The 26,940-nt window shown below is 39.8% G+C and overlaps 1 protein-coding gene across 1 annotated transcript; it reads left to right on the top strand.

The window, feature by feature from the left end:
- The first annotated feature begins 236 nt into the window (after window positions 1-236).
- On the top strand, window positions 237-20,328 carry aldh1a2 (aldehyde dehydrogenase 1 family, member A2). Its single transcript, XM_008336960.3, has 13 exons — window positions 237-558; window positions 9,890-9,994; window positions 10,276-10,416; window positions 10,822-10,951; window positions 12,289-12,350; window positions 13,032-13,160; window positions 14,354-14,467; window positions 15,734-15,836; window positions 16,578-16,762; window positions 16,862-17,026; window positions 17,680-17,837; window positions 18,980-19,054; window positions 19,450-20,328. The coding sequence occupies exons 1-13, from the start codon at window positions 442-444 to the stop codon at window positions 19,520-19,522; spliced, it is 1,557 nt and encodes a 518-aa protein (XP_008335182.1). The 5' UTR covers window positions 237-441; the 3' UTR covers window positions 19,523-20,328.
- Window positions 20,329-26,940: the final 6,612 nt, after the last annotated feature.

Here is a 26,940-nt window from a genome sequence, read left to right as displayed (position 1 = left end):
TCTATCTATCTATCTAACGGAGTGATTATTCACTGAAAATGACTAAACTGCGACAGTAAACTGACTCAACAACGTGCAGGAGTATGGATTATGGTACAGTCAGCTGTTGGTGATACAAAGCCGACAGTTGAAGGAAAACTTAAAGGGAGTGAGTGAGTGAGTGAGTGAGTGAGTGAGGAGGTGGGAGGGTGGACGCCTTTCTCCTCCTTTAACACGCCGGCCTCAGCTCCTCTATGTAAATGCGTGAATTTAATTTTCAAAAGGACGGCCCTTCTCCTTGCCCAATGAAAATAAACCGCGGCCGACACCTGACTATAAACCCAGGAAGAAGCGCAAAGTCCTGATCAGAGATCTGCTGCTGTAAAGTCAGTGAAGGAGTGCAGCAGGAGCAACAGCAGGAGCACCAGCAGGAGACACAACACAGAGAAAGACAGAACAGCCATGACTTCCAGTAAGATCGAGATCCCGGCAGAGGTGAAGAGCGACCCGGCTGCTCTCATGGCATCCCTCCAGCTGATGCCCTCACCGGTGCCTAACCCGGAGATCATCCACACCAAGGTCTGTCTAACTTGCCCTCTTCCTTCATTCCGACCTTCCTTCCTTATTTTCTGTTCTGCGCCTCAAATCCACTTTTGCGCACAGCCGTCTAACTACACAGATGGCGCATGTATTTTAGCCAATGCTTATAAATCTGTCGGAAGAATAGTTATTCCTTCTTTCTTGTTCTGTGTCTGCAACTTAAGTTTCCGCCTCTCTCTCCCTCTCTCTCTCTCTCTTTCTCCTTCTCTCTCTCTCTTTGCTGTCGCTCGCTCGCACATTTCCGTACACACGCGCGCACATCGGTCTGGAGCTGATAAACTTGTGCGCACTCGACTTCTCTATACTTTCACTGAAACACGTGATGCGCGTCGAGGTCCTGGAGGCTCAGCACTGCTCGTGTATTTATTTTGTTGTTTTATTTTCACTTTCAAATGTTTCTACTTCTGGGAGTTTGCCTGATAACAGGTTACTGTGGCTCTGAGTGACATCACACACTGACTGGTCATAAAGGGATGTGATTGGGTTAAATTGATCATTATGAACGAGGGACTGTCCGTGCCCGCCGTTGACAATTACCTTCTTGCCATTTTTTATGTTTGTTTCTTCAGTTAATCGATTAGCCCATCAATCCACGAGATGGAGGCCAGTAAAAGAAAACGTATTCTGTGCCCAGCACTGTAGTCACTTCTAATTCAGAAGCAAAGAAACCGTAGATGATGAAAAAGCTGAAAGTAGAGATCAATATCTCCATAATCACCAACGTGCTGTTGATTGAACAATGTACTGGTCAATCAGTGGAGAGTCACATAAAATACTAAGTACCACGCATACTGAAGAACTTCATGAATATGGTTTTAGAATGTCTCACCAGCCAACCTCTGTGCACACCAGAAGCTCAAATAAAGATTGTGGATTAAACAAAACAACTAAATTACATTAAAAATCAAAAGTTACACCTTCATTTCTAATATAAAATATAATATATTTTATAATTACTGCTTTAACAAAATCAGTGCACTACAATTTAGTCATACTAGGAATGAGTGGAGAAAGACAGAAAGAAAAACCCTGGTCATTCTGAAAACATTTTATTTTATTGATATCATGGGTTTTTACTCTCTCTCTCTCTCTCTCTCTCTCTCTCTCTCTCTCAAACACACACACACACAAACATACAGAGGCGGGCCACCGTGTCCATCTTAAATTACAACCACATATTTGCTTTAGTGAACAAACTGTTTAGAATGATATTGCACAATGTCAAAGAAAGAAAAAAATCTGTCATCAGAGCTCAGAGCCTGGAGTGTGTGTGTGTGTGTGTGTGTGTGTGTGTTGGAGAAAGGATACAGAAACAGCTGGACAGCAGTAGTAGAAGTCAAACAAAAAAGCTGATTTGAACAACAAAACCAATTATATTGTGGATTTAATGAAAAACAAATCTGTTGGGGAGAATTGTAAATTAAAACATGTGTTCTGTACTCAGTGTTTTTAACAGCCCTGCAGTGGAATGATTTATCCAGGAATTGGTAACCAGATAACTCTGCACCAGTTAAGTATTGTACTTTTTAAAAAGTAATCATTGATCAATCATGCTGGTGTCTTCTTTAAGTGTGTCGTCATTTTTTAACACTACTTCAAAGCAATTTATGAAGAATTCCTACAACTTTAACTTCAGCGTCTCATGAAAAGGTGCTGAAAATATCTGTGTTCACTGCACAGCAAGTGTTTTTATGGCTGTGAGATTAAAGGGCACGTCCCATAGAGAACAGATTAATGATAACATGCCACAAGTTCATTTAGTGCAGACACTTTTGCCTCGCTGTTTTGAGTGCAAAGGTTATGCAGCCGCTGCACCGTCTCAGAGGGCTCGGTGCTGTGTTGTAAGCCGTAGCATTCGCTCACAACGGTTTTAGTAAAGCTGTGTGCACACACTGGTGTACAGGAGGAAATTTGGAGAGCGACTTGGTGAATTAACTCAGTGGAATTTGGATCATCCAGTCCCTGTTGGTTTGCTGGTCATAGGGGGCAGAAGGGCCCTGATTTATGGGCACCCCTGGCGTGGACTCTCCTCACACCCTGTTCCTGTTCTCCACCCCAATAACTGCAGAGGAAACAGCCAGTGCTGTTCACTGGCCCAGAGAGTGTGTGAATGGAGCTACATCCCCCCCAACCTCCCGACCACAGATGTACTCACAATGCTTACATTTTCACGGTTTATATATATATATATATATATATATATTATAAGTTTATATTAACCACAAAGGCCATGTTTACCTTTTTCATCTTTCATCAAACATCACTTCTTCTACACTGACCCTCAAAACAGAGATAAGGCATTGTATAACTGACACATTATCATTACTTAACCGTCTTGCTGCTGTTACTGTGACGCAAAGTTGTGATAAAATGTAATTGCTAATGAGGTTTGGCCGTTGTTCTTTTCACCCGGTCATGAACTGCTCACTATCAAGAGCCTCGCCACATAATTGTTTTACAGCATAGAGCTACAGCACAGTACACTTCTGCTTCAACTTGTGTGTATTTGTGTGAAACTGAAGTTGTTTTTATTATTAGTGGGGTTTTTTTCTCCTGTAGCTATAATAAACCATGTGGAGCAAATCGCAACACACTTCTGTTGCCAGGAGGTTTCAGCTGCAGGCTTAGGAGATAGGAAGCGTTTCATGGTTGATACGATCACTGGGAAAGTGGTGAACAAGAGCCAGAGAAGTTGTTTGTTAGTGCATGTTTACTGAAGCTGTTTTATGAACGTTAAGACGCAGAGTGTCCCTGAGTGAGCCTGATCTTAGGGAGTGAGTAAAATCTGTCCCATTTAACAGACACTTAACAGAAAGGGAAAATATATTTAACACTTATATATATTTATAATTGTTTATATGTATACATAAATATAAACAATTATGTAGATATGTTTTTAATTTATATATTTTTGGACACACTAGAACTTCTGTATTATTTTTAAAATGTATTTATTTGCATAATTCTTTGGTCAGTTTCCCTGCTGTATTTTATTGTTGTAACATTTATTTATTGATTAACTTTACATTATGCATCTTTTTCACATAAAATTTAAAAAAAGTAGATTTCACAAGTTTGCAAATATATTTAATGCCTTTCATAGGTTTAGTGGACAAAGAAATATTTTTAAATGCCTCTAATCGTAACAGTGGATGCGTAAAGCAGCCTGTTAAATATGTTGCTTATTTAAGTTTAAAATATTTAAACTTAAATTAAAATATTTGAGATGATAAGGTGTAACTCAATTTGCATCTGTTGACGGGGGTTGAGTTTTTGAGTAACACATTTCTATGGTGTACAGCTGCTCCCAGAAGAAATGTATTAATTTTATTTCCCTATTTTGTTTCTACTGCTATTTGTACTATGTTACCAACTCAGAAACATTTCCAATACACGAGAAGAACGAGCAGGCACGAGAGACAGTGCTGAGACTTAGCGGCCCTGTTAATTGTCCAAGTTGCAGGTCCTTCAATCTTATCTGCAGCTGTAAATTTTCTTACTGCTTTGGTCATGGTGGCATGAATGCACTTTCTCCATAGGAACCTGTGCAAAACCTGTCTGCCAAAGAGCTGTGTATTTGCAGAGCAGTCTCACAGAGACATCCGCACAGTTTGGATGAATAAGAGGCTCCATTAATCTGTCACTGATTGAGATAGTACAGATGGAGGCCGGGGGCTCCCTGATGCTAGGTGCTGTCCACTGGGGTGTAAATTATGACCATGTCTCACTGTGTGGGTTAGTGGCCCTGCCTCGCAGAGGCTGACCTGCAGTTCTGGAGTTTTTCACTTCAAAACCACCATCTTACTGCGATCAAGATCAAACAGAGCCAAAGTTAGGGGATACTGTGCAACTCAATGATTTATCACAATGAGCACAGCGAGAACCCAAGGTCCACCAACACCACCCCCTCTGCCCAGGGCTCTGCTTACACAATCACCCAGGTCTCTCTCTCTCTCTCTCGCTCTCTCACACACACACACACACACATATATATGCACACACGCACGCAGGCATAAATACGTACACAAACATATGTGGAGGGAGACTTTCTAAAGCACAACTCAAACATTTGCGCGTGTGTGTGTCCACTAGTGTGAAAAGCATACCTGTGCAGCAGCAAGTGTAAATTATCATTTTACTAGACATGTCAGCATCATGTCCCCTGTCTCTTAATCACTGTTTAAGGAAGAGCAGTGACAGCCAGGTTGCCCTGTTAACTTCCCATACCTTCAGTGTGCAGCCCTCTTGACAAGAAACGTGTAAATCCTGATGGGGTCATTATAAAAAACACTCGGCTTCATAAATCTGTTGAAATAGCTCTTCCTCCAGCGAGCATCAGACGCACACTGAGATGCCGCTCCCTGGCTCGACGTTTATTTGTCTGCGAAAAAGCCCTCACATTTCTTTAAAAATGACTTCCTCTCTGCGCACTGATCCCACGAGAAAAACTATGGAAAATGTTTTCTTTAACCATCTCCCTGGCCTGAGATTTAAAGAATGGTTAAACACACAGGAAACCCATCAAACCTCAGATGTTCAAAGTGAAGAATGAGTGGGTTAAAGACAGGGGGGCCATTCGTAGATGATTTAAAAATGTTTTGTTGGCCTTACTATCACTTAGATTGTAAATTAAGTTCTGACATGTTTTTTTTTAAGAAATTAGTTTAAAAGGTTCTATTTTGTTCTCACGATATTTGTCACATATTTCACTTTAATCAAAACTACATTTTTTATAATATTTAATTTATTTAACAATTTAAAAATTCAATTAGAATGGTGAACACATGAAAATTGAAAGGTTAAGCCTTGGGCTGTCATGTTATTATTTTCTGATTTTATAGTATGATTTGAAGGTTTAAAAGTTTTTTGGTTTTTTTCCACAGACCATATATTTAACTGAAAAATACCTGAAAGTATTTTTCTGTTTTTATATTCTTACATATTATATTTCACACTTCACATAGTCGTTCGGGGTCTTCCTCTTTACTTCGTCATCCCCTTTGTTAATTACAAAGGCACAGTGACAGAATGTGAGCCCGAACCGAGGATGCAAGAAAAAACCTGGGTGAATGAATTGGTCACCACGTGGGATTTACAGCAGGATTGTTGAACGACGACCCGACCAAGTGGCAGCATTGGTGACCGTCAGTGACGTTCTTCTCACAGATGGAAACAGCCTGCCACTTTTTATAAAATGAATTAAACTTGTCTGTAATGATGTCAAGTGCTTCTGACACCGTGAGGACCGCAGCTTTTACCACTTGCCCACACACTCTGACATAATAAAGACGTTTTCCAGTCAGTGACAGCAAGGTCACCCTCTCCAAATCCAAGAGCGCAGGGCGTCATTGTCTGCGTATGAAAAAAACACGAAGGCTCCACAGTTTCGGACATGTGGAGAGGAGTAGGAGGAAAAAAACACCAGCTGGTCACCACTTTCACATGCTCCCCGCTCTCTTGTAACAGTAGTAATTATCAGACTTTTGAAACTCATCCAGAAAAAGAACGGATACAGAGGTCCTGTGATAGAGGAGGATATGAAACTTCCTGCTCAGGCCAGTGTCACAGGTGCCTGGGTAGAGTTTGTGTGGCTGTGGAATCTTGGCGAACTGTGTATAAACACAAAAACACACACACATCCATACACAGATCCAAATCCAACCCTTAATAAACGACACCTCTCCACATCTTGTCCTGTCCTCCTCTTCCTGCTCCTTTTTTTCCTGCCTTTAAAAAAACAAAGGCTAAAAAAAAGAAGAAAAAACAGGGACAGAGCAGCATTACATATTCAGTCAACCGTTAGCAACTTAGCTGTGAGAAGAAGCAAAGAGCCAAACAGATGTTTTGTTGGCTGCAGAAACTATTTTGGCATTTATTATTTCCAAATACAGTTCATTCCTAAACCATTGGAAACTCCTGAAAATTCTCTGTTGGTGAGGTAAATATGAGAATTTGTTTTATTCAGTGCATACCAAGATTAATATTCACAGGCTCACCCTGAAAATATCTGAAATTGTCCTTTTAGAACACACATGGGCAACATAAGGCCTGAAGGCCAGAACTGCCCAATACTCCATAACTATAAAACTACAACGTACGGATTAGGACTTAGGAAACAATATAAACCTACAAAAAAGTTTTTCTTTTTCTTTCCAACTCCACAGTAAAGCTATTTGTATTAAACATTTGATTTTAAATAAGAATTCACTTAACAAACTGATAATAACATTACTGTTAAATTAGTTCTAAATACAATTGACAGAAACAAGCTGGGCTATTTTATTGTCCTATTATTTTTTTAAACAGAAATGTTATGTCTTGAAATTGGTTAACAACTATTTGCAAAACCAAACTGTACATTTTAGCACATCTTACTGAGAATATGGTTTAGTATCTTTGTTTCTTTGACGTTTATTTGTCTTTGTAATCTGAATATTATTTAATCAAGCCTTGAACAATAATTACAAAAAATATTCAAAAATAGTTTTCAAAGATTCAAATGATGAATGGTCATTTCAATTTTAACACCCTGATACAAAAAGCCTACAAAAATAATACAGTATAAGCATAAATCATACGTTTTTGATCAAACAAAGCCTATTTTTTACACATCGTCTCACTGCTCAATAACCAACTGGTCACATCAGGACACCTGGTCATATTTAGGAAATATATGTTTACTTTTCTTCCAATGTCCTAAGATCGGTGTTATCACTGTTTGGGGAAAAAACGGTTACATGTAAACTTTACCGATGTCTTCGTAGCCTCTTGACAACAGGCTAAACTCTCTGGCAGCGCAGATTTTTATAAACACGAAACCATCCTGTGAAGTGATAGTAACAACCCCACAGGGAATGGGAAAGAAAACACTATTTGTCATTGGAAAATGTGCACCTTCGCACTTGTTTTTCATTCTTGTATTCTTTGCCCCCTCATACAAATGATCCAAAAAGCAATTTTAAGAAACCTTGAGGCTTGATTTACAGCTCCGGCCTGTCATCTTAATCAAGTCTCTCAATGGAAACAGACAAAAGTCTAACACCAGTCAAAGCCCAGAGAGAGGGCTGAGCCAAGCGGCGGCTGACAGTTGTCCTTTTCTGCCTGTGATTTAGGTGGCAGCCTGCTCCACTCTTCTCGTGCTTCATCCGTTCTCTTTTAGCAGCGTCTTCTGAGAGGGGTTACGCCATGCATAAAGCTACCCATGGTCTGCATTCTTGCTGGGACTGTTGAGGCTGTCAGGGGGCTCCTCTGATTTAGGATGCCTCACTTCTGTGGCCCCCATAAATTTAAAAGCTAATTCAGTGCTCTACAGGACTTTCTATGTTTTTTTTCTAAACTAGGCCTCTGCTCCTTATCGTTGCTGACAATTTTATGAAGTGCTGTTAATGAGCAGCAGATTAAAGGTGGCTTCTGATGGAAAACGTCTGAGAGGATGGCGCTGTGGAGAGAATCCTCTCTCTCTCTCTCTCTCTCTCTCTGTGTGTGTGTGTTTCTCAGTCAGCCTAGTCCATATGTACCCTACGTTGGTTCAATTTTGCGCTGGCTTGTATTGAAATGCTATAATCAACATATGGTTATTGATAACATGTTTTCCAATTTAATATGAGAAAAGCCGTGTTCTTTGTGTACACACTGATACCGAGTACTACACCGGTCAGTGTGTGTCTGAGCTGAACCCCAACCACAGTGAGGACACCGAGCAGGAAGATGCTAACAGTCAGTTTTACTTCCCTCTGATCAACAGAGGGCTATATTAATAAACACATTAACGTAGTGTTGTTTAATGAGTTTCAACAAAAATATATAAATGAACACAAATAATTGTCATTTAAAGTCCATTCAAAATTAAACTGTATAATGTCAGTCCAAAAACTTTCATTCCCTTCAGACATCGGACCAGAAGTCAGACCATGAAATGTTTGTTTATGCTCTGCACAAATATGTTATACATCTTAATAAAAAAAAAACTAAGATAAAAAGACATAGTAATTACACATAAAGAGAGGATGATAACCGGATAACAACTTGTGGTAACATTATTTTACATGGACATAAACATTTCTAGTTTATGTCTAAACTATGGATAAAAATGACAGCATTTTCAGAACGGTTGGACCACATCCACTTGGCTAAACCCCCATTCTATGGTATAAGGTTTGATAAAGGAGAAAGATAAAGACAGACTGTGGATGCCTCGAAGCCTGCCTGTGCCTCACACTGTGGTCAAACCCGTAATAAGTGCTACACAGCCGCGGGGAGGAGAGGAGCAAACCGATCGGTTTACCGTGACTCCCTGGCATTTTATACCAGCCCAAAAGTAAACACAGCTAAGAGTTTACAGCCAATTAAATTGTACTTACAGCCTCGCGTTTAATAAGATAAACATGTTGGAGAGTTAAGGGAGGCTGAAGTCAGTGGGACACTTGAACCTTGATCTCAGGGTTTTTGCTCTCATTGTGACTGAAGTCTTTTCAAAGTACAGTAAAAACATAGGTACACACACAGAGAGCTCTGTGCTAACAGATGTTCTTTTTGCACTCTATTTATCAGACACAGTTACAGCCATTAAAAACAGCGAGAGTATTCCGAACTAATGGATCTAAACATCTCAGCAATAAAGGAGCTTTTTCTTAGTGACTAATGTTGCGTAAGCTGAGGTTGCCGTCCAAATCACTCAAAGCGTTTTCTTCGAGGTTGCCAAAGTCTACGAAGGGATGGTTTGTGTTTCAGTGACATAATTCTCAGTTTGCGATTGTGCAAACATTTATTTTGACTTTGGTCTCAATAGATGTTATATATGTCTTGTTTGGAATCCCAGTCGGTTGTTTAACGGAAGACTTGCTTTAACGCATCACAGAAACCAAGTGCGGCACGTGTTTTATGATCTCGTAAACGCACAGTGATGTTGTGGAACGTGCGTCTGTATGCTGGGGGTGGGGGTCTGGTGTCTGATAGGGATTTATCTGTTCCCACATTCACCCACCCCTTTGTCTGGGTGGTGCAGCACTCCCCAGAGAGCAATGCTGGACAGGCAGGAATCTTTGTCCAGATTTTTAAAGTCTCTCCTGTATCCCTTACACAAAAAGGTGCTTGTTGTTTCACACTCTTCGCCTCAACTATGTTTCTAAATCAAACAGGTTACAATTCAAAATTAATATCCACCTTTAACATCATTACATACAAAAATACAACTTTCTAAAATGTAATAAGGTATTCTAATTGTATCAATTGTGTTGGGGTTTTTTAACTCTTAAAAACACACTATCTGCATTAGAAAACACTAAAAATGTTTTGTTTTCTTGTGGGACAGATCTTCATCAACAATGAGTGGCAGGACTCGGTCAGTGGAAAGGTCTTCCCTGTGTACAACCCAGCCTCTGGAGAGCAGATATGTGAGGTTCAGGAAGCAGAAAAGGTAATTACCCGTTTCCTGTCTGGACAGGTGCAAACAGTGTAAGGCAAATAAAGTAAAATAAGATAAATATATTTTTTTCTATATACATAAAAACACAGTGGAAGCTTACTAAAAAAGTGCAATGCTGAATAATGTTTGATTAGTGTAATAATACCCAACATTATAACAGTAGAGTTTAGCCTCACTGTAGCTCAGTGCTCCTGTTGTTTTCTCCTGTTCACGTGTGAACTGAGATTAGAACAAATTCATTTTGTTTCATGTGATTCGCTCTCATCTCACAGGCTGATGTGGATAAAGCTGTTCAGGCAGCTCGTCTGGCCTTCTCTTTAGGCTCTGTATGGAGGAGGATGGATGCGTCTGAGAGAGGACGTCTGCTGTCCAAACTCGCAGACTTGGTGGAGAGAGACAGCATCTATCTAGCAGTAGGTTAAGGGAACTGTCCCCATTCCATTTATTGTTCATTTTCCTGTAAATGTTATAATATGTCTTCTATATTTTCCAAGTTACATTCTACATGTTTTTCTTTCTACATTTTATTCTGTAACAGCCCTGTCACACGTTGCCCTTTTTTTCGAGCAATAACATTTCAAAATGTCTTCCACAGATCTCTTTGATTTACCTCTGTTTTTTAAAACTACATATAAACCTTGCTTTATTCTATCCCTGACATATAAATGTAACTTAGAGGCTTCATTTGTGGTTTCATGTTTTCTTAGTGTCTCATTCAACCCACGGGATGGTGTAAAAGCTGGAATGGCATGCGAGTATGTGAGGATCACAGGGTTATATCACATATTTCCTCAAACGTCTCCCCTGTCTTTTTGCAGACTGTTGAGTCACTGAACAGTGGGAAACCTTTCCTGCCCACCCTGTTTGTGGACCTCCAAGGAACAATAAAAACACTGAGATACTTTGCTGGATATGCCGACAAGATCCATGGCTCCACCATTCCAATGGGTAAGAAGCAGGAAGAGCAGGGTTGAACGCAGGGAAAACAATCATAACGTGGGTGTCACGGACCACAGTCATAATGGCTGTGTAACTAGGAGCAGGTTAAAACAAGGTATGAGTAATTAGCATATCCAGCCATAGACTTATCAGTGCAGAGAGGCTCTTTTCTCTCTTTGACAACTAATTGGTATTTTTCTGAAATCTCTAAACAAAGTTTCAGAAAGCAGCTTAAGGACTGTTTGATTCTTGGGTCAAATCAAGCCATTATTCAAGTCAAATTATTACCTTTTCACAGAGGTACGTCTTAACAGGTTATCTGTCTGTTGTGATTGAATAATTCTTCTTGTGTGACTTTGTCAAGGTAGATATTCGACATACAAAATGTGAAGACATGGGAAATCTTTCAATACAACTGTATTTTATTCTATTTCTTTCACCACCACTGTCATGGCTACTCCACATTCATGTTTTCAAGTTTCTTTTCTTTGAGTGTTTTTCCTCTTCAGGTCTACAGAGAATAGACAGACATTCCCACTGCCTGTGTGATGTAAGGCAGTCAGTTACCATATTTATTCACCTGTAAAAAAGCTGCAGGGCTCGAAAAACCACTTGGCATCTAATCATCTTTCACCTGATATGCACCATGATAATGGTGTTAAATTTGTATCGTCCACTGTGTGTAATGAATGGGAGTGTCGTCATGAAAGCACCTTTGGCTACGCACTGTGGTTTAGTTTACATTGCTGCTTCCAAATTGAAATATAACTCATTCGCAGACGTCATGCTTTCAAACAAACCTCGCAGACACTTTGGTTCGTCTTGAAAAAGCTTATGCCTTACAGGATGACAGTCTCATTCTCTAAATAACAAGTGAGACAGAATAAGCCTTCACTCTGAAGTTGATGAAAAAAAGCTGCGGTTGTCTCTTATCTGGCTCATCTTTTACATGGATAATTCACGAGTCCAAGTTCAACATTAAGCAATGTTTCAACAGCTGATAAATGATGTAACACATCTATTCACACATTTCTCAACAATCTCACTAGTTTTCTTGGTTATGGACAAACATACCTCCTTCTATGCAAGTAATGCAAGAGGAATGAAAGAACCTTTCCAGTATAACACCCATCTCTATGACCTAAAGCGCACACACACACACACACACAGTGCTGCTGGATGAAATATAATCTCTCATCAGGGTAAAGTAACCAGGAATGTTGTGTGTGGATTAACATGTTGAGTCAACAACACCAGGGGTATCAGGTGGTGATGTCTTTTATTTGGGGCATTTTCAAGTTTCAAACTCTGTGCTCTGTGTTTGTGTGTGTGTTTTCGCTCCACAGACGGAGAGTATCTGACATTTACCAGATATGAGCCCATTGGAGTCTGTGGACAAATTATCCCAGTGAGTATTCCCCTTCCTACACTGGACAAGTCTGAAGTATACAAATGAACATGTAATATTGCCACAAAACAGATAACAGTGAATTGGCTGGCGTTAAAATGAACATTTTTGGCAGTTAGCCTCATCGTTTGCTGTCATTACACTCTGGTTTTCCAGTAATTCCCTGACAGTCATTGTTTATTCGGGTAAACCCCCACAATGACAGTGCCAGTGAGTTTAGTAATAGGGAATGAGAAGTGAGAGGCAGAAAGAGCTGAGCAGAGGGCTTTGACGAAGTGGTTTGATGAAAGGAGAATGGTGAGAGAGCAGGAAAACATCAAGGAGAAAGAGACACTGTTGATTGTGCAAGAGAGCAGAAAGTGTGTGGTTTTGTGTTGAGCCCCATGGGCTCCTGTATAAAGCAGAAATCACACTGGCCTGTGTGTTGTACAGTGATATGGGTCTTTTGCACATGTGTTGTAATTTCCTGGTTTTCTCAGAATACTGTGGGAAGAGAGAATACGGTATAAATGCTGAGAACATCGACTTACGCCACTATATTTACACTGAGTGAAAATGAACCTAAGTGACTCAAGACCTTTCAGTTATTGGCCTTTATTTGTGACCACCCAGTGTGTCAGTCAGATGTATAATGTCGTATTCCGGTATGTGTGTGTGTTTCTCTGTGCGTGTGTCACACAGTGGAACTTCCCTTTGATGATGACAGCATGGAAGTTGGGACCAGCTCTCGCTTGTGGAAACACTGTTGTCCTTAAACCTGCTGAGCAGACGCCCCTCACCTGCCTCTACATGGCTGCTCTAGTCAAGGAGGTAAACTGCAGAATCAAACCAGAACATCAAACCATGGTGAAGGGCGAAAACAAGCCTTTATGAAAACCATCAACTTGCTGGGCTGAACTACACTACTACACTAGTAGTAGTTGTAGTGGCAATGGTAGTAGTGTATTCAATTCAATATTCCACAACAAGACAAATTGGACACTGGACCATCAAATGACCCAGGATAATGCAAATACTAACGTGCTCTCACACAGTAGTAGCAAAAACATAATCTTGAAAAGCAATCTCCACGTCAGAGGTCCCAAGTGTTAACTAAAAGCACAAAGGATAACATGTATTCAACATGCTAAGCAAACTTAGTTAGATAAATAAATTCCCACCATCTGTAGCTAACTTAGCTCACAGCTAACTTAGCTCACAGCTAGCTGCAATCAAGATGTCTGCCAGATACAACAGCTTCTAAAAGGCAAAAAATATTGTGAAAAATACCAATGTTATTAGTCCAGTAACTGAATTAGTTTCACTTAAGAAGTGGCAGCTGGTCAAGCACATAGAGTTCAGCAAGAATTTGGCCACAGCTTGGGACATAGTTTGGATAGTTCAGTGTACAAAAGTACTACAAAGTAATACCTTCATGGGATACGTGTAGCCCATTTAAAATGGTCTCAGGCCCACATAAACATGCTGACCGGCAGTTAAAGTGAGGAGTTGTATTTGTATTTACATTTGTTATGTTAAAACAATGATTAATTAATTATTAATCAGAGACTATAATAAAACAGAAATTGCCATTAGCAAGGAAATTGCCCTCATGTGGCAGGGTAAGGTACTGCACTGCCAAGTATGAAATGGCCACATGGAGGATGATGTCATGTCATGTCAATGTCGTGATGATACGAAAATGTCAGATTTCATTTTAAAAGCTGATGTACACATAAAGCCGTAACAGTCTACAACAGTTGAGTGCAGGAGAGGAAATGGCACTGACTGAACTACTGTAAACAATCTTTCAGTTCACTTCCTCCCTGTTTCTCCCTCTGCCCTTTCTGTTCTATCCCATTTTTTGGAGACTGTCTGTTAGCTTCTTCTTTTTTGATCTTCTCTCCATTCTCTGCTGGTAGGGAGGTTGGGTTGGGTCTGGATCCCCCCACACTGCCTGTGGTTTTGCTTGGCTCTGCGGTCATCTCCTTTAAAGCTTGTTTCCTCTCTTACTGTTTTGACAGGCCGGGTTTCCACCGGGAGTCGTCAATATTTTGCCAGGATTCGGGCCAACGGCGGGAGCAGCGATTGCTTCGCACATGGGCATAGACAAAGTGGCCTTCACTGGATCAACCGAGGTACTTTTCACTCACGTGATGTGGATGTGATCAGCACCTGCCACACACTGCTCGCTTTTGACAGCAAATCCCAAGTGACACAGAAGCTGAGTCATGATGTTGGGTGTGTGTGTGTGTGTGTGTGGAGGGGTTGGGGGTGGGGGGGGGTGCAGAGAAGTTGAAATGACATACAAATGCAGGGTTACATAGGCTGGTGTGCTGTGATTATGAGTGTAGACCACGGGGCTGTGTTTTTCCTCACACATGCACATGTTGACTCTGTGATGAGTAGACAGACGCCTCTGCTGTGTGAAAAACCCACTATAGATGAGTGAAATGGGATCATTTCCAGGGTCCACCTGATGATCTCTCATGGCACACTATGGTCCCACAGCACAGGGTTTGGGAATCACTGTCTGTAAGAACCTTTTCTTGTCATTTTGCTCTGGAAAATAAAATGGAGTGTATGAGTAACAAGAGGAAGAATGATGTTTAGAGTGTAGAGTTGGGAGGAAGGTATGTGTGTGTGTGTGGGGGGGGTAAGGGAGCTCTCAGGCTTGTTATCTGCAAAGCTAATATATCATACTTCTGTGTAAACATCAGTTTGAGAAACTGACTCTACTGTCCATCGTCAGCCCAGTTTTGAGTTTGGTAAAACATTGGTGGCTGAAACAAAGGCTGAGTTTGACACATTATGAGTTCTGTAAATGATGGACCTTTAATTCTTGGTGAATCTGATTTTGTTAGCAATGTTCTGCTATAATCTGACTTACTGTAATTTGACTTTTCTATATTTTTATCCCTAATATGACATGTATGTGAATTTTTTTTTTTTTACATTTTAGCTTATTCCTTGTGACTTATTTATATAGTTCAAACATCATACACTATAAAACGATTGTGAAAAACGCAGCAAACCAGTTCTGTGTTCTGTCACAAATGAGCCATTTGATAGCAGGCGGCTGCTCTTCCTCCCCGTCTGTTGTTCAGGTCAGGGGACAACACACCACACACCTTGTGTTTCCTTTTCCTGCCCTTCATTACACATCAGCTGTTCAGGGTTCAAACAGAACTTTATTATCCCTGCTGCTGTTTGCAAAGAAACTGTAATGGATATTCATTCTGTATATTTGCAGAGGTCAATGTTTTAGCTGCTCATCAGGTGGAATCCCTTTTTGGAGCTAAAACCAACCTCTTTAGGCTGTTTAATGGTTCCAGCTGACTTACAGATTTGGCCGCAGGCCTGCATCACTGTGTGTAAACCTCAGATCTGTTTCCTTTTTCTAGGTCGGCAAACTGATCCAAGAAGCAGCTGGGAAGAGTAACCTGAAGAGAGTTACGCTAGAGCTGGGAGGAAAAAACCCCAACATTATATTTGCAGATGCTGATTGTAAGTTTTTTTTAGTAATGTTGTGTGAATTGCTCTGATTACTCGTTCTCTTCATGTGGTTTTTATTTTATTGCCTTCATTCCCCTCGTCCTGTTAAGCAGGTTATGTTGCCATATTAGTTGATTTATGAGCAAAAAATCCTTTTGAATGAAGGACAGTTTTTATGAAACTTTCTAAGTTGTGTGAGAAAGAGAAGAGTGTCATCTGTGTGAACCATCAAGTGGCCCGTGGCTGACGTCCTCATCGAGTTTGTCCCTCTGCTCGAGCCTCAGAGCCCTAACATACGTACACATGCAGTGAGAATCTTAGAAAGCTGAAAGGTTTTCTGCTGCTACGAAAAACTGTGGATGGATGGGTTTCATATAAACTCACCAAACTAGGGGTGCTGAGGCTTTCAAATGCCTTCCGCAGCAGTAAGAGGGGCTCCCCAAAGCCTGTAAATCATGAGAATGGACCCTGACTCAGTCGGGTGCTTCAGCCGAGACCCATAAATCACAGGGGTGCATTAACCCTTCGTGGGCAACAGCAGGGTCCTGTCTCTTAGGTGTCAGGTATCGGTTCTGTGAAGGATGGCCTTAAAATATATTATCAGGCATCAGTTTTTTTTTCAACAATATGCCAGGCGAGGAGGTTTTCTTACCAGATGTTGTTTTTTTAATCTATGATTTTATAAATCTTGCTTTTGTGGGTATGTGGTTTAATCTTATTATTAATGAATTCATTAAATGTGTCTTTTCCCAGTGGATCTGGCTGTAGAGCAGGCCCATCAGGGCGTGTTTTTCAATGCAGGCCAGTGTTGCACAGCAGGCTCTCGAATCTTTGTGGAGGAGCCCATATATGAGGAGTTTGTCCGCAGAAGTGTGGAGAGGGCAAAGAGGAGGACGGTGGGCAGCCCCTTTGATCCCACTACTGAACAGGGTCCACAGGTAGAAATGAGAGCGGAGGATTATATTTAATATTTTATATTAAAAATACTATTTGGATTTAATCACGTCTCCAATTCAATCTTCCTTCCACCACAACAGATCAGTCGTGAGCAGCAGAATCGAGTGTTGGAGTTCATTCAGAGCGGCATCAGTGAAGGAGCCAAGCTGGAGTGTGGTGGGAAAGCCTTAGGCGTGAAAGGCTTCTTCATTGAGCCCACTGTTTTCTCTAATGTGAGGGATGACATGCGCATCTCCAGAGAGGAGGTAAAAAAAAGTGTCAAAAATAATTATTAGAAACTATAACTGATGATGCAGTATTTCCACTGGAGGGTTGTTGGTATTTTTTATTAAATCTTATTGTTTACGTAAACACAGCCATTTTCTAATATTACAATATTACAACATCTCTAGCAAGACAATAAGAAGTCTCTTCCATAAAGTCTAGTTACAATAGAATTTTTTTTTACTATTTTACCAACACAATTTTGTCTTGAAACACATGTTAACACTTCCTACCATTTCAATTATTTACGACCCAAAGAAAAAATTTACTTCAACCATTGATTAAAAGCAACACACTATAATAAAAAATAAGTTACTGTAAAAGACTTCAAAAATACAAGTTCATCAAAAATGAATAAAAATGCATTTGATTTAAATACAGATCAATGTCCTTTTTTATGGTGAAATAAAATACTGTTGTGGTCCGTCAACTTTTGATTCAAAGCAACAAACTAATAAAGTAATAAGTAATAATTGATGTGCGAAAAAGCTGTCAATTTTCTGAACTTAAACGTTCATCACAAACTTTGAACCAGTGGGAACAAAAACGAGCATGATAAAATTCACACAGATCCTCGCTACTAAACTTTTCCAGATATAAACTCTGCTGTTTATTATTATTCCTCTCTCCTCAGATTTTTGGACCAGTCCAGCAAATCATGAAGTTCAGATCTATCGAGGAAGTGATAGAAAGAGCCAACAACACGGACTATGGTTTGGTGGCAGCAGTATTTACCAACGACATCAACAAAGCCATGACCATATCAACCACCATGCAGGCCGGCACTGTCTGGTAAGTTCTAGCTTTAAAATGCAATCAGGAACATTTTCAAGTGGAAAGAACATGGAAGTTCCAGGGATCCACGAACCATAGGCTGGCACTGGGCCACGGAACTATAATTACATAGGCCTGAAAAAAAGGTTTTCCTTCCTTTTTTGACTGTTCTCAGACAGCAAGGACGTAACAACTATCAAAAGAATAATGTAAATTGATCCCAGAATCTTGTGATTTGTAGGGATGAAATGCCCATTAAATGTTACTATCTGATTTCACCTAAAACTGTTTTGTATCTTTGGTAATTAATTGCAGATGGTCATGAGCAGGGCTGAAAGTACAGTTAACATCCAGAAACTGCCAAGAAAATCTTTACAACCTGTCATACTTGACCGCACATCACTGCTCGCTAAAGAAACTTCTTGTTCTTCAAGCTTGACGCTGTCACAATCACCGCTCCACAAGTGGAGAGAAGTGTGTGTGAAACTTTTCAGAGAAACACACAGAGAGAGAGAGAGACCTGTCTCTTTTGTCTTCTTGATAAACCCAACCAATTCCAGAAGACATTTAACCATCACGTTGAAAACATTTGGGGCTGACAGAAAACCAGCTGGGTATCACTTGTTGCCTGATCTCATCCATGTGCCTTTTCCTCATCCGTTGGTTTTGGTGATGACTGACAGAATTTAACTCAGAGTTTCCGTTGGTTTTCTTTGTACTTATCTAAAGATGTCTTCTTCCTGGCTTTCTCCTGACACTCATCACCTCTGTAGCACAAGTTAAACACACGGCACACATACCTCTTCAGAACGTTTAACACGTTGTGTAATGTTTCATCCTTGTTGTAACCTCAAACCTTACAAAGGTCACCGAAGGTCACCCATTTCCAACCATTCAGCCACACGGTTCCTCTGTGCGTTTTTACAACTATTCTTCTTCTTCCCAAATATCTTTTCTTTTCATTTATACACTGAAAATCGTTTTAATATTCAGGAGAGGATTTTGCTCTGTTTGACCGACCATCTGACACCAAGACCAGATGTGAACGGATATAAAATAGAGTTAACATAAAAGTTCTTTAAATGTTTTTGCCTATTTTCCAACACCAGCCAAACTCAGTCAGCGGCACAAGAGTGATCAATGTTTTGTGTATTTCCCAGGATAAACTGCTTCAACGCTCTGAGCACACAGTGTCCATTTGGAGGATATAAAATGTCTGGCAACGGACGTGAATTGTGAGTATGACTTGGTTTTGTGCCAGCTGAAAATTTACAAAGATTAAACATCTCTATCTCTCGCTAAAACCGACTTTGTGTTTTGAAAACCCCCTTCTCTGAAATTGCTTAAGAGCACATTAATCTTTAGAAGAGGATATTGCAATATTTCCAGCAGCATCTACACCAGGGCGGGAATTATTTCACTCCTTGTAAAAATGTGTTTCAGGAGCAGTTTGGAAAATGTCCATGGCAATCTTATTACATTTGTAAATATCTTTTGGGTCACTTGAAGATTGCGGGGCCCCTAACTGTATTCATTTTAAGGTTTTGTCTTGTCCAGATGTCCCTGTTATGATATGGGTTTATGTATGAATGAATGTGTTTCTTCATCATGTCCTTTTGTGTGTTTTCAGGGGAGAAAATGGTTTAATGGAGTACTCAGAAGTAAAGACCATCACAATTAAAATGGTGGCTAAGAACTCTTAAGAAAGACATTCTTTTTTAAGGAGGACGTAGCACCTTCCTCTTCACTGACCTGCCTCCATCAACCACGGTAACCAGTTACCTGTGTGGTAACTACAGGCTGAGACTACTTGCTGCCCTCTGTGTCTCCTCATCAGCTACAACATGGACAGCTGATAATCCAGTCCCTGCTCAACTGTCCCCACCCACCTTGTGTAACAGACAACCACTGAACTACCCCTTACTGTATACCTCCTCCACTAACTACACTAAAGCACTCTCAGAGACAATGGGGAGGAGGCTGTCTTCGTCATGCTACACCCTCATCCTCACTCCCTCATATGCTGGATCCTCAGAGACTCAGTCACCGCACTTGCGATCAGCCCTTTGCTAGCAATTTGTGTGTTGAGAGCCAGTTGTGTTTTTACTGTGCGGTAATGATTTTCAGAAACCTCATGTGTCATTGTCTCAGTAGAAGTTATGCAAAACATTTCAGCATTTTCAAAACCACTGATGTTGTCAGACTCAGAAAGGAGTGGATGAAATGTTAATTCTGATTTAAATTTGATTTCTAATTGCCTTTGTTTATACTTTAACTCATATGACTTAACACTGTATGTCAACTGTTTGACCGATGTCAACATGAAAGATTTTAACCTCTTAAAAGCATTTTACTCACCTGCTAAAAGAGGAGTAGATGTATTTTACCAGTATGTAACTGATTTTTATTGATGTTTATCTTGATGTTTATGTTTATACAATCGTATTCTATAAAATTATTAGAAAAAAATGACCTTAGTTTTTCCAGTAAAACGTTGTCCTGGAAACTATTTTTTGGAGTGGAGTTATTGTTGTCTTCAGTTAAAGTTAGCATCTGACATTGTTCTGCTTTTCTATGTCACAAAACACATTTTATATTATATTTTATTTCACAAAACGACAGAGGGACAACAATATATTTTAATATTGCTCAACTCCTGCTACACTACATTTAAATCCTATTTATTATACAAAGAGGGCATATCACCAAGTATTGTGCAGAGAGCAGCAGAAAACACACAAAGAGCAAAGATTAAAAAAACATAAAGATAAAAAAAAACCAGAAGAGTAAGAAAGAATTAAAAAAGCCTTTAATGACGTAGAACCCATCTGTCACTCCGACTGCACCCCTATCTGGCTGTCCTAACATGCTCTGCACCAGCATCACATGCTTTTCTTTCCATTCTCTTACTTCGTCAGTATCACACAGTATTTCTCAATAGTTTCACTGCTGAACTCTTTTTGAACATTCAGCCAAGAGAGAAAAGGTCATTCATAATGGCCAACGCAAGGGACGGCCATTTTGTGAGTAGAAAAATAAGGGTATTCAATGTCACACTTTTGCAACATTAGTTTAGAGCCTTTGGTAATTCTAACCTGAGATTTTACATTATATTATTATAGTATTATTTGTATTTCTTAATATTTAGACTTAGTGACTCTCTTTAGAAAGAATCTTTTAAAAATACAGAACATATGATCTCTATTTGTGGCATCTGGGAGTTAAGAATCTTAGAGATACTAACATCGCATTGCTACATTTGCTACATTTGCTCAAGCATAACATTAGACAACATGTGGGACACAGGTCAAAGTGCCACCTGTTAGATGAATTAAAAATGTAGGAAAACACGAATTGTTGGATATGAACACAATAATCAGAGAGGATGATTCAGTTGCAACAGAAGAAGAAAAAACAGAGAGGTAATGTTTGAAGTGTGCCCATGTGTCAGTGATGAATGTTGCCTCTGTTGCATTTGTTTTCAAACATCAAGTTATATTATTCCAGCCTCGTCTGACAGAGAGAGGTGAAGACACGTGTTCATGGAGAAGAACCAACGCTGCAGAAATAGAGTCTGGAGTTCTTGTTTACTGTTTGTGTTGGTGATGAACTCATATAAAGACAATGCACCGGGGTCTTGCTTTAAAAACAGCTTTTAAAAGATTGTGGTACATTTTTCCCACAAACCTTTAAGCGTTCCATAAAATGCCTGTACAACTAGTGTCAGCAGACGAAATATTCACACCCCTAACTGGAATGGAGTCATTATTTACCAAATTCACGTCTTTCCTTCTTTTTCTCTAAATTTTGAACATTTTAACAGTAGCCTGTTAGTGATTTACTGCCATCTGTTGGATCTGTTTTTCACAGGTCCACATTTCCACGTAAGAAAACTCCTGATTACTTGCAAAAGAAGACAAAACCAAGAACACACACACAGAGGTTAGCATCACAGCTAGTGAACACAGCAGTATACACTGTAGTTCCTGTAGCCCTTCAAAAGTCGTTGAGGGAATTAATTTTATACAATTCTATGGTTTATTATAGAGTCATTTCAACATATCAGACCTTTAAACTCCACTGTTAGTACGAACGCAGTCTGCAGGAGGAAGGCAAACGATAGTGAAGTACAAACTGGTAGTTTTACATCTACTTTTAATTTGTGAGAACGCTGAATTCATTTTTTGGTGTGTCCAAGCATGACCCCCACTTGGAAAAAGACCACACACTGACAAGGACATTCACCCTTTGTCCAGGGAGAACCATGTGTTTCTCAAGCTATGTTTATAGCTTTGGTTAATATTCCTGCAAGATAGCACAGGGGTTTTCCTGTTATCAGTACTTTCAAGATATTTTCCCACATAAGTTAACAAACAAAACAGACACGCTGCTTTGTGTCTGGTTGAGCATGTGTTATGTATCAGCTCGTCGTTTCCCTGTTTGTCTTATTTGCCTCTCTCTCTCACTCTCTCTCTCTTTTTCTCTGTGTGTGTGTGTGTGTGTGTGTGTGTGCTTGCAGGAGAGGTCTGATTCTTCTCACTAGATGTTGTGCAAATGTCTCTCTCTCTACATGCTTTTCATTCTTGTATAGCATGACTTAAGACTTAGTGAGTGAACAGATCTGCAGAACACAGACACTGATGCCGTCTCCAGGTCATGTCTGGATAAAGTGAAGATGGCATATGGAGAGTATTCTATTTTAAGGCAGAAACTTAGAAAAACATGTGCTGACATGTGCTCTTTAGAAAACGTGCTGCTATTTATAACCTGAGGGAGTCATTGTCACAAGAGGACTTCTATAGAATTCAACAGTCATACTGTGATGTGTTATTGCATTTGTGGCCTTTTCGCTGAGAGATAGAGAAAAAAGAAGATGGAAAAAGTAAAAACATGACTCCAGTTCTTCTAGACAGCAAACGAGCCTGGCAACAGTAAACACTGGAGTCTAATCAAAGACTGTCATCAGCAGTGCCACATGGCCGCCATCAATCTGACATTAGTTACAACTCAGTACGACAAAAATGAACTAAATTACTGAATTGATAGCGGCGTATGGATAGCAGCTTATACTTCTCCGTCAGTTATTTATGTCTGTATCAATTCCCTCTTTCTAAACAGCAGATCAGATCATAGTTTTTAACATCTGAAAGCAGTGTTGAGACCATAAACTATTTATAAATGCATTTATTCACTTTATAAATCCGTTTAAAATCGAATTTTTCTATAGCCTTCTATTCATATGGACTTAATTAAAAAAGCGGGGAGCACTTCCTGTCAGCCTTCACTTTAGCAACTTAATCCTACATCCGGGCTTTACATATGGTCTACGGCTTCAATCAAATGGCCTTAATAACCAGAAATGAACAAATCCATTATCCATGAATGCATGAGAGATATCACTGAGAGTGAGAACTGCATCTGTGTTCATTTCCAATGAACCTGTTGAAAATGATCTTGTTGTTGCCTATTCATCTCTAAGAGGGCTTTAATCCACCGTGAAACTTTATATTTTACTCTTTTTATATTTTTAGATCCACCAGAGAAATGGACGTCCCCACGGTCGGTATCAAAGGACCAGCGACTCTCCACTAGCATGTGACCATGCTAAGTAGTTTTATTAGAAACATGATACATACACTAAACACATACCTCATTTCTCAATACCTACTAAAAAAAAGGTCCTGTTTCTAAGGAAACCGTGTACCAGACCCAACATCCTCTTTGATTTTACAGTGTTTTGGAACAAAACCCTTCATATATAACTGTGGCAGGCAGGGGTCAAGGTCAAGTGTCGGCTGGGAAATGAAAGCCAGTGTGCAACTAGAAGCACATGATCTTAATCAACTTTCATAAATCACTGGCCTGCTTTGTTAGCTGGCAGATTCAAACCTGCATTAGAGGAGAGAATACGTTAAAGAGGTGTATGTCATTTATTGTCAATTTCACCGCACTGGCTGAACATGTGACCTGATGTGTTTTTACAGAGATAGCTGTGACACATCAGGGTGAGTGTCAAAAAAAGACCGGCTCTGCTGTAAAGATACACACTGCTGTGGAACAAGCGTTTTATAAGAACAAAAGGACAGTCGTGTCCAGTCCTGCACACACGCCGTTATTGATAGGTCTTTAAAACTGCCAGTTTTATCGATGACATAAAACATATTTTGCATTAACAAGTGACGTCCTTAAAGACCGGTCAAGCTGTTATGGGACAGATAATGTATTAGAAGATATAAGCTGTGTCTTGGAATTACCTCAAGGTTAAGTGGGAATCCATATCCATCAACACTTGAATCCCAATACAAATGACCCCTAGTGTGTATTTATTGGAAGGAGCACTTATGGAGCCTGATAAGTATCACTCACCTGCCATTAGCCTTTGCTCAAAGACATGATCTATGAGGGTCATTTGCATGCTAATCCCTGTATCTGCTCGATATCCTTAAATTCCATTTTGCAGCACAGTTTCTCAGATTCAACCTCTGAGTCTTAACTTCCCTGATAACAGAATTAGCTGCAGTGATCCATTGGTTTTCCATGCTGTGCCAAACTCATTTTGGAGATGGATCAAATGACTTATTCCCACCTTAAGGACCAAACTGAAATAGTTACATCTGAGTTTGACCGCCATCATTAAATTTATGTTCACTATGTCAGTGGCCAAGTCTGACAAGTTCTGTATTTGGAACTGGTCAGGAACGAAAGGTAAAGGATGAAACTAACGCAAAAGGAAGCTTTAATACTTTAGCTGCAGACAAAGTTGGTCTTTGAGATCCAGTAACTACCTGTTTGGTTGAAAGTAATACTGTCTAATGTATATCTCATATACATAACAATTCACGTCATTGCTTAAAACTGGGTGGGGTGTTACAAAGAATTTCCTAAAATATCTGTTCGCCTGCGACTGATGTCAGTAAAAATAGTCATAACGCTGAGACTTACAAATGATGTCACAATAGTTTCCATCTGTCTGCCCGAGTCAAAGGAAATGTGTAATAACTCTGCCTTCATGCTACAATGTGGCCATTCGCTATCCATAAAATAACAATAAAATGTGAAGGCCGAATTAAAGACTTGAACATTTTCATTTAAATTCTGCCAACATCTTTTACTCCTGTGGGTTTACAGGGCCGTGTTGTTTTGGTAATTATTAGTGTCAGTTATTAATTATTTATTATATCACACTGTTTTAAATTAAATGGGAAAACATGCACACTGTGTCCACAGAAGAAAATGTGTTTATTTTTCCAGATTGTATCCAACAGTAATTTGATCTAAAAGTACAAGCAGGATATATTTTCTTCTGAATCTTTTCTCTTCCTTCAAACAGTGCAGTAGAAGCAAGCTGTGAACCTTCAGACCAAATAAGGGAAGTTGACTTGGCTGCACATCAGAAAACCTTTATCTGCTCATGCTCTGCATGGAGAGTAAAGATGAGCTACAATCTGATTAGATCTGTGTCAGTTTCCTTAATTCTTCACGGGGATGGTCACCATTAATAATGTGGCATTAAATGAAAGCTGCACTTTTTTATAAGAGTCATCTTTACAAAGTGTTGGTCAAAGCAAAGAGAGACATCACGTCCAATGCCTTAACATATTGCAAAGTGTTGGTCAAAGCAAAGAGAGACAGAAGACAATCACGTCCAATGCCTTAACATATTGTTTTTTTAAGTCTCCACAAAAGAATTCATCTGGTTGGACAGGAAGGCAGACTCACATGCCTCGGAAAAAAAAACACAATCACTTTTCAGCTGCCTGTTCCAAGACAGGCAAACAAGAAACATAAGAAGGCATCAGCGAGGTCTATGTGACATGGGCTTGGCCGAGACAGTCTGCCGAGTGTGATCCCAGGACAGACTGCATCCTGGACAGGGAAAGACACAGGCCTGCATTTGGTTGCAGCTTTTCTGCCCACACCAGTCTGCACGCAGGGTGTTGAGTCTTTCAAACAAGGCAGCAGTTTACACACAATACTTGCCTTACATTTCAGGTATCGTTGGTGCAGAAAGTAAACAAATTAGACACTATCACGTGTCTGCCAAGATTGAAAACAGTTCAAGTGAATAATAACTGTTCCACAGCCCTCATTCCTCTCCACCAATGTTATTGCTGAGCATTCTGCACGGTTGTGCACGGATCATGATGTTTGCACGACATCTGAAGTTCTTCAGAAAAACAAGACACAACAAACGTTACAGCACATCAATGCCTGTAGGTCGACAGGATCCAAACATTATCAATCTGCTGGATCGTACGACCACTGGAAGCCTCTTATCGTTTCTCTTTTTATTACATTTTCCAAACAAGTTTGCATTCATTAAAATTTTTTAAGCCAACTGAGACACGGTTAACACTGGGCCTTTGGGCTATCTGGATGCATTTGTAAGTCGGTCTGAATATCTACAGGTATCAATATTACATCCAGGGTCACAGAGTGAGAGAGCGGCCAATGTTCTTGCCATACAACAAGAAGAGCACCGGTTTTATCACCACAGTCCACAAATGTGTAGGTTTATACGAAACTCACAATTTACCAAACACACAGAGTTTTAAATGGCATTAAATGGAAATGTCCAATGCCCTGAGTGAAAGTGTCCAATGTCCTGAGTGTTATACATACAAATCTAAGACATTTTAGGAGTATTTTAGGTTTATAGACAGGAATTGTTCTCCTAAATGTGGCTAAAAGCTAACCAGCTAAATTAGATAAATGAAAACATAAATATTTTAGGTAGCAGATATTCAAAGTAGCCAAACCCCAACAGGTTACAGCAAATGCTAGGACAAGAGAATATGAATCACTATACTTTATCACTACAACATCTATAACATCACTAGAACTGGTCGAGAACGCATAAATGATAATAAAAAATAGGACGGGCTGCTGAACAATATTTATTGTTATTTCTGAGAGAAAAGGGGAAAAAACATTCTGAAACCGTCACCCTTCCAATCCTCTTCATATTTTAAGCAGTATATACCATGCACAAATCTATTAAAAATCTTTCCCAACAATGCTCTACAGACATATATACATGGTTTGAAGAATTTAGAAAAAAGACTCTTGGTGTAATAGATTACACAGTGATGATTTTTCAATACATGTGATGAAGAGCCCT

This window comes from Cynoglossus semilaevis, unplaced genomic scaffold (genome assembly GCF_000523025.1).
Source record: "Cynoglossus semilaevis isolate Cse_v1.0 unplaced genomic scaffold, Cse_v1.0 scaffold1033, whole genome shotgun sequence".
Taxonomy (NCBI): domain Eukaryota; kingdom Metazoa; phylum Chordata; class Actinopteri; order Pleuronectiformes; family Cynoglossidae; genus Cynoglossus; species Cynoglossus semilaevis.
The sequence above is the reverse complement of the archived record's forward strand: the minus strand, read 5'-3'. Positions and strand labels throughout refer to the sequence as shown.